Source organism: Mesoplodon bidens (assembly GCF_964165515.1).
Source record: "Mesoplodon bidens genome assembly, chromosome: 18".
Lineage (NCBI taxonomy): Eukaryota > Metazoa > Chordata > Mammalia > Artiodactyla > Ziphiidae > Mesoplodon > Mesoplodon bidens.
Window position 1 is genome coordinate 51947667 of NC_138175.1, and position 8705 is coordinate 51956371.

General features: G+C 60.3%; 1 protein-coding gene across 1 annotated transcript; it reads left to right on the forward strand.

The window, feature by feature from the left end:
* The first annotated feature begins 440 nt into the window (after positions 1–440).
* Positions 441–8355, forward strand: CALM3 (calmodulin 3). Its single transcript, XM_081215289.1, has 6 exons — positions 441–614; positions 4938–4968; positions 7205–7348; positions 7512–7618; positions 7901–8036; positions 8178–8355. Exons 1-6 carry the CDS (start codon positions 612–614, stop codon positions 8204–8206), a joined length of 450 nt encoding a protein of 149 aa, XP_081071415.1. The 5' UTR covers positions 441–611; the 3' UTR covers positions 8207–8355.
* The last annotated feature ends 350 nt before the right edge of the window (positions 8356–8705 follow it).

Below are 8705 nucleotides of genomic sequence, written 5' to 3' on the forward strand. Positions count from 1 at the left end.
CTCTAACAGTCACACAATTTTCGCCTTCGCCTCATTACGCCTCACAGCTCCACGCAGCCACACATTTCAGGCTGCCCATCACCACCACGCAGTGGCTCGCCCCAGTTTGACGCATTGCAGGGAAGGCCGGACCAATCGGCACCGCGCTCTCATTTCCGCCGTCGCCCGGGCCCAATAGCGGCGCGGCTCACACAGGAACGCGTCACGCGCCGCCGAGCAGTGCCCCTCCGCCGAGGAGAAAAGTAGAGTGGGCACAGGGGGCGGGGCGCGCGGCGACGGAAAGTAGTCCCGCGGCGGGTGCGCGCGCGCGCGCGGCCGTCCACAAACCCAGCCCCGAGCGGGGTGGGAGCGAGAGATCCGCGGGCCCGGCAGTGCGGAGAGAGGCGCGGAGGGATCCGTGGGAGCCGCAGTGCGGCGGCGCGCGGACCGGGCGGGGCGGGGCGCGCGCGGCGGCCGTTGAGGGACCGTTGGGGCGGGCGGCGGCGGCGGCGGCGCGCGCTGCGGGCAGTGAGTGTGGAGGCGCGGACGCGCGGCGGAGCTCAAGCTGCTGCAGCTGCTGCCGCCGCCGGAGGAACCTTGATCCCCGCGCTCCGGACACCCCGGGCCTCGCCATGGTGAGTGAGGCTGAAGGGCCGCCTAGGCTGGGGGCTCTGAGGCGGGCGCGGCGGGGCAGGTCCCCCGAGAGCGCGAGTGGACCCAGAGTGGGGGGCGTTTGGGCCCCGGAGAGCGCCTCTGGACCCCTCTCTGCCCCCCTATCGAGGGCATTCGAACCCAGAGCGGGACGTTTGGATCCGAAAAGGGGGTTGGGGGTTTCCAAAAGCGACTTTTAGCACCAGATGGTTCTCTAGCCCCCAGAACGGGCACCTGAGCCCTCCAAGGGGGTATTTGAACCCAGGATGGAGCATCTGGACCTTCAGAGGGGAAGGGCTCTTGGACCCCGGATGGGGCGTTTGGTCGCTAAGGTGAGGTGTTTGGATTCCAGGGGGGCGAGGTAAGAAACATTGGCTAGGGAAGGGGGTGATTTGTGCCCTGATAAAGGCTTTGGGTCCTGAGAGGATGCAGGGAAGGGGGATCGGAGGAAGCTGGGCAGCTGGGGAGCTCCCCGAGATGGGGCCGTGGGTAGCTGGGCCTGGACGGGGGGAGTGCTCCTGGGGAGGTGGGGCGGGGGGGTCCCTTCTACAGATCAGACCCTTGAGGGGAGAGAAGGGGGTTCTCCAAAGACCGACAGTGCAGAGGAAGGAGGAGGAGGGTGAGGTGCAAGCTTGGGGAAGAAGAGCCTGGGGTGGGTGGCAGCCGAGGTTAGGAGATGCTCTGGAAACCTGCAGGGACTGAAGAGGATTGGGGTCGGGGAAGTGGTTAAAAGGGGATGGCGAGATTGCCAGTGCTGGGGGGACAGGGGGCCTCGTGGTTGACGTGGGGGGGGCAGCCAGAGAAGGTTCTGCGGTTACTGGTGGGTTAAGGCTATTGAACTGGGAAGGGAGGTTGGGTTTGGAAGTGCGGAGTGTTGCGTTTGGGTCCATGAGGAGGTGGCTTTCCGAGGTGAGGGGTGGGAGAGGACTTTGGCTTGGGTGGTGGGAGGTGGGGTGGAAGGAGATCTGGGGACATGTTGGAGAAAATGAATGGCGGCTGAGGTGGGCCTCGGGTTGGAGGTGGATGTGGGTAGCTCCCTGGAAGTTTCCAGGGCAAAGCTGGGACAAAGACTGTTCAGTCTGGATGGGGAGGGGGCTGCAGAGGCCGGAGGGAGTGGCTCTCGGGTCCCCTTCCCAGAAAGAATGAAGCTGGGCAGAAGGCACGGGCAGTGGGAGCAGGTGGGCGGAGTTGTTCGGGCCCCTATGGCGCACTGACGCTGTAGGAAATGGGGGTGGGAGATGAAAGTTTGGGCTGCATCAAATGAGCCAGCTTTTTCAGCCTTGAAGCTCACCCGCTCACTGTCCCTTTCAGACCAAGAGAGCTGTTCTTTCCGAGCAGGAATGCTGGTTTTCTCATGGTCTCCAGCTCCACGCACCGCTCTGCATCTCCACACTTGTGCCAAATGACAGTGCAGTGCAGTGTGGCGTCGGTGACAGTCGGACGCCTGTTCCTGTGGCCTCGGGGTGGGGACTGCAGAGCTTGACTAGAGGAGACCTCCAGAAGGACCCCTTCATCAGCCCGAGGGCCGCTTGTTCTGTTCGGGGCCCTCACTGAGTGCTTCTGTTAATTCACACAGCTGGGGCTTTGAGAGAAAACCAGCAGACTAGTTCTCTCCCGGTCCCTGCTACCCACAACACCCCTAGCCCCCCAGGTTCAGCCTCGGGACCGTGCGCAGCCATCCTCCCTGGCAAGGCTGGGGAGAACAGGCCGCCGCTGCTGTGTATCAGATCTCATACTTGCTGACACAGGCCTCATGGCTCCTCTCGCCTCTACCCCGTTTTCCCCCGGCAGAACCTTGCTAAATGGGCACCAAATCACTGGCAGGTGCCAGGAGGCCCCCCACCTCCCAAATAGGACCTGAGCTTTGGCCCTACTAGTTTCTCTTTCCATTTGTAATCGGCAAGGTATGGATGGGTGGGACAAGTCAGTGCTAACTGGCCTTGGACTTTGGCCTGAGCTCTGTGGCTCCTCCTTGGCCCGGGTGAGGGGCCCTGGCCTTGGTTTCTGATCTCATCTAACACTGCTCTCTGGCACTGGCTGGGGGCTGGGGCAAGGCAGAGAAATAATACCCTCTTCCCTCCCCCACCCAAGGATTATTTTTTTTTCCTTGTCCAGCTCCTTGCTGGAGCCTAAGATGAGGGACATGGAAGCAGGAGACCAACTGGGTTATTTTGGAGACAGTTGTTGGTGAAAGCTGAAAATCTTCAGCTCTGGAAAGGGAAGAAGCCCTGAGAAGGGCTCCCCAGCGGTGATCAGTTTCCTGGGCAGCAGCCATGCTTTGAGATCTCTACCTCGTAGCTGGGACCTTTCCTTTCCCAAGCAGGGGAGAGGGTCTCCTAACAGGGAGGGAGAGAGTGTGCGATGGGCCCTACAGTCAGAGCCACGCCTATTTGCAGCGACCCTGTAAGTGTGTGGCTGTGCCTCTCTCTCTGCGCCTTGCAGCTTGGCGGTGGGGAGCGTCAGACACCGGCCTTCAGAGCCACTCTGGGCCATTCTGCAGCCTGTGCCAACTGCCTTGCCCCCAGCCCCTGCCAGTGCTGCCCGAAGGTGGTGTGGTCAGGACACGGAGGTCCCTGACTGGACTAGGTTTTTCCATCCAGGCCAGGGGAAGAGACTGAAAGCAGAGGGAATGGCGGCCCTGCTCCCCAGCCTGGGCTCTCCCCTCTGCCTCCTCCCCTCCCCTGGCATCACCTGGCCTTGGTAACCAGAAGCCCAGCCTCTGTTCTCACTTTCCCCCAGCAGCTTCCTCGGGTGTCAGGACCTAGGGGATCAGCTCGGGCTTCTTTACCTGTAGAAGCTAGGGGAAGTGGAGGAGCAAAGGGGCCTGTGGGCCTGGGGCTGCCCGGCTGGCGTTCAGGAGCCCGGCAGCCCTGGGTCTTTTTTGAAAGCGATGCAGAAGTAGCTCCATTTGGCCTCCTAACCTTCCCTTTAGACTTTGGACTTTTCCAGAATGTGCATGTGTGGTGTTTTTCCTTCTCTACCTTCCTGCTTCCCCCTCCCTTAGCCATCTCCCCTCTGTCATCATCACTTTGATTTCCCCTCCCGTTCTATTTGGGGCTTGGCCTAAGTGTCTCTTCCCTTAGATTAAAAAAAAAGAAAGAAAGAAAAAAAGAAAAAGGCCATTTGAGACCTGTTTTAATGTGATCGGTCTCCATATTTGGGACAGGGTTGGGGGGTTGTTGCTAGCTCTGGAAACTTTATGGAGAATAATGCAAATGCACACAATGGCATGCGTCAGTTTGGGGGGCTCTCAGAGTCAACGCTAGAAGCCCGCTGTAGACGTGGAGCCCCTTTCCCCTAATTGTGAAAGGAAATGAAGGGGACGGTGGTCTGGGGAGAGGGGAGAGCGGTGCCTTTTTGGCAGCATTCACAAAAACCAAGGAAAACTCCTTTTTTGATGCTAAATGTTGGGATTTTTTTCCCCTCTTGGCTGCTCCGCCAGAGGATCCCTATGCCTGGCTAGTTCCCAGCACACCAGTGCGGGACAAGCTAGCCTTTGCTTCTCCTCTGCCCCGCCCCCAAGCCCCGCATGCAGTAAGGGCTGCCTGCCACCGACATAACGAACAAACGGAGTGGCCCTTGGCCAGGGCCGGAGAGGGTTAAAAACTGCAGCGCAGCGGGAGAAGCTGACTTTAGTCCTCTAGCCTCTGCCACCACTGCCTGCTGCAGTCCCCTCCCTGACACCCTTCCTGCCCAAAGAAACAGCGGAATGGTGCCCCGTGCACCAGAGAGTGGGGGGCTGCCCCCCGCCTGAGCAGGATTCTGTTGGGCACTCGGAGCGCCTCAGAGCCACCAGTTAGGAGAATTGTCGCCAGTTGGGTCCACTGTGCTCGGACCTAGTGCCTCCAAATCGGTGACATAGAAACTAGCGAAGAGCCCCCAGACATCTTCCCTCTGCCCTACCCAAGGACTGGCCTGTTTTGGTTTGGAGCCTTCTAGAGCTGCTTGATTAGGCCTCTAGGGCAACTGCTCCCTTCACTCAGCCTCCTGGGCTCCCGTGCTGTGCTGGTGCAGCTGGGTTGGGTCTGGGGCAGCACTTCTTCCCGCCCACCGTGGCTCCAGAGCACTGGGTTGGATTGGAGACCCTGGAGTCTGGGCGGTGTAATCAGGCCCTGCGTCAGGCCACCAACCCGCCTTAGTCCCCAGCTTCCCGAACCCCCAGACTTTATCCCAGGCCCTGGCTCTGGCCTGACCTCCCTTGCCCAGGTACGTGGATGCCCTGTGGAACCAGCCTCACCAGAGGGGGCCGGGCTGAACAAGGAAGATGTGCCAGCCTGTGGCTAACTTTCTCCTTCCTGCTTTTCCAGGCTGACCAGCTGACTGAGGAGCAGATCGCAGGTGAGCTTGTCTCCCTCCCTGCCCTCCCCCTGCTGCGGGAAGTCCTCTGCATGCCCAGCCAAATCTTACTCCGGCCCCCGAGAGGCCGGGAGGAGCGTGTGCCAGATAAACTTGCTGTGTATAAGAGCACAGCACTGCCCCAGTAACACCAGACCTCGCAGTCCTGAGCCCGACCCTCCCCAGACGGCAGGGCTGGTTCCTCTCCTGGCCATGGCTCATCGGGGTCTTTTAATCAGTGGCTGCAGGGTGAGCCCGACCCCTGCGGGTTAGGCTCAGAAGGTGAGCTCCCTGCCTCACTGGGGGGCTGCAGAGCTCCTGGCCCACTTGAGGAGCCGCCCAGGAGATGGCTCGGCACTCCCACCTCCGCACTCGCCTTTGCACGTGCTCGCACTTGCTTTCTCCTGGGCCAGAAGTGCCTTCCCCCGGCGGCTTGCACTGACGGGCAGCTCCTTCTCATCCTTCGGGTCTCGGCTCCAATGTCACCTTGGAAAGGACTTCCCTGACTCCCCTCTCAAATAGAGAGCTTTCCTTTACTCTCCATCAGGTCACTCTATTTCCTTCACAGCCTTTCTCTCTATCTGAAATTCTTTTATGATGTCTTTACCTGCTGTATCTCCTGTCACTAGATGAGTTCCTTCTTTGGGGACTTTGTATCAGTCCCTGCTGTGTCTTTGGTGCCTGAATCATACTAGCTGCTCTGTAAACTTTTCTTGGCCAAATAACTAAAATGAATGAACAAAGGAATGATCACACATCTCCCAGTAAGCTAAAAGAAATCCTTGAATCCTATCTAATCCATTTTTGTAGCCCCACTGTCCCCCAAAGCCCTGGAAGTCACAGCTGCAGGAAGTACTGTGTGTTGAGCAGGTTTCCCTGCCCCCCCGCCACACCCCAAGACGGTGCACCGCCTGAGGACAGGGGCCAGCTCTCAGTTAAGCTCCACAGTCGTGGGCCCAGCAGCTACCCAACCCCAGCTTTGCTGTCACTTTCAACACGCTCCACGTAACTAGTGCTGAAGGCCCAGCTTCTGAAGTGGGAGGAGACAGGGATGGACTTGCCTTCTCTCCTTTCCTCCCCTCCCAGCACCCCTCCTCCTCCCCCCACACTTTCTGCCTCTAAACTTTGGCCCCCGCTGGCTATGGAGACCCACCGAGGAAAGCCAAAGGACCCCCTTGTTGTTTAGTGATCAGGAGCGCAGGGCGCCCACGTGACCCCCTCCCCCAAACAGCAGCAAGGCCTCAGCACAGGGCGCTGCCAGCATCCCCGGGGAGGCTTTTATGCTTCTCCAGGGCCCAGGGGCTCGGGGGCAGAGCTGCTCGGCTGTACGTGTGGCTCCTGCCACACTCAACCCCCGCTCTGCCCTCGGGTAACACAAACACACGCTCCACGTCCCCCCCCCACCCCCCGCCCCCCGTCCCCATTAGCAAACTGTCCACCACCTCGCCCCAGCCCACGCCCTGTGGGAATAGGCTGCCAGGCATCTGTTCCCTGAGGGTTTGGGGGTAGGGAGCACCAGGTGCCGAAATGGGCCCAGTGGGAGGGCAGGAGCCACGCGCTTCTCTCCCCGCCCCTGATGCGTCCCCAGCTGTGGCCTTCCCACTCAGTGCCACTAGCTCCTCATCCTCCTGGCTTGGCAGCCGTCCCCTCTCCTTCCGTCCCCCCACCTACCCCACGCATCGTCCGTCAGCCGTGCTCTGCTGCCGGCCACCCCCAGACTCCACCATACACAGCGCTTGGCTCCTCTGGAAACCAGGGAACTGGGCTGGCTGGCGGTACCAGTCAGGAGGGATGCCGTGCCGCCCAGAGGCGTCCTGCACCTCTCCTTCCCTTCCTGTCCCAGCCAGTTGACCTTGGCTGGCATACTTCAGATAGAGACTTCCCTCGGCTCTCATACCCTCCATGACATTGGTCTGTGTCATCATTTGAGGGAGAGGCTGAAGCCAGGGACCAAGAAGAAATGTAGAAAGGTCTAAGGCCACTGTCACCCATTTTCCCCTCTGTCCCCACTGAGCTAGGTTGACAGAACAGGCAGCTTTACCTGGCACAGGCCAGGTGCTCAGTAAGTGTTGACTGAAAGAAGGAAGGGTCCGGCCCTGAGTAGAGAGGCGAGAGGCTTGGGCTGGAATTGAAGTCTTGTTCTGGTTTCTTTAGGTGGGCCTGACTCTTTCGGCCTGTCTCCCAAGGTCAGGACTTCCCTGTGTCCTCGGCCTCTGACTCATTGTCTTTCTTCCCCCAGAGTTCAAGGAGGCCTTCTCCCTCTTTGACAAGGATGGAGATGGCACCATCACCACCAAGGAGCTGGGGACAGTGATGAGATCCCTGGGACAGAACCCCACTGAAGCCGAGCTGCAGGACATGATCAATGAGGTGGACGCGGATGGTGAGCCCCGTGGAGCGGGTGGGCAGCCCCACTCCCGGTCACCCTCACGACCACGGGGAGCCTTCCTCCGGTGATGGATGAGCCGGTGTCTCCTGCCAGGGCTCCGGGCTCGTCTCCCAGGGCCCAGGCCCAGAGCATCCCTGCTCCCTTCCCCACCTTGCAGGGAACGGGACCATTGACTTCCCGGAGTTCCTGACCATGATGGCCAGAAAGATGAAGGACACAGACAGCGAGGAGGAGATCCGAGAGGCCTTCCGTGTCTTTGACAAGGTGAGCAGGCCTTTCCCAGAGGGGCTCTGGGACTCTGGCAGAGAGCAGGACAGGTGGCGTCCCAGGATGCCCTGTGTAAGTGGAGTCAGCCCTTCCAGGAGGCCCGGGTCCCAGTGCCATCCCCGCTGCCAACGTGCTCTGCCACCTCAGGAAGCCCCCCTGCCCCTGCTGAGTGTGGGTGACCTGACAGTTCCTGCACCGTGGCCTCTGTCCCGCTGCCCCCATGGAAGGGCCGGGCGAATGCCTCGAGCTCAAAGCTTTTGTCTGTCCCCCGACACCCAGGATGGCAATGGCTACATCAGCGCCGCAGAGCTGCGCCACGTCATGACGAACCTGGGTGAGAAGCTGACTGATGAGGAAGTGGATGAGATGATCAGAGAGGCTGACATCGACGGAGACGGCCAGGTCAACTACGAAGGTGAGCCGACCCGGCCCCTGTCTCTGGGCCAGCAGGAGCTTCTGGAACAAGCCCCCAGGTTGGGGGGGGTGGGGGGGGGTGCGGCTGGGGGCTGAGCCCCGCTTGCTGGCTGACCTCCTCCCTGTCTGTTTCCCTCCACAGAGTTTGTACAGATGATGACTGCAAAGTGAAGGCCCCCGGGCAGCTGGTGATGCCCGTTCTCTTGATCTCTCTCTTCCCGCGCGCGCACTCTCTTCAACACTCCCCTGCGTATCCCGGTTCTAGCAAACACCAGTTGATTGACTGAGAATCTGATAAAGCAACAAAAGATTTGTCCCAAGCTGCATGATTGCTCTTTCTCTTCCTCCCGAGTCTCCTTCCATGCCCCTGCCATCTCTTCCTTTTGCCCTTCCCCCTTCCATTCACATCTTCCAAGGCCTGATGCATTCATAAGATGAGCCCCCCAGTCCCCTTAGAGGGGGGGGGCCCTGCCCTCCTTCTCCAGCCCGGGTGGCTCTCGTCCGTCTTGGTTTGTTTCTATTCATATGTCCTCTTATATTTTGGGTGCCGGGTGGCTGCCAGCCCTGTCCCGGGACCTGCTGGGGAGGGGCCGAGTCCCTCCGGAGGGCCGGGCAGGAGAGCACGCCTTTCGCTGTTGCATGCGACCAGCCCTGTGATTCCCTGTGCCGA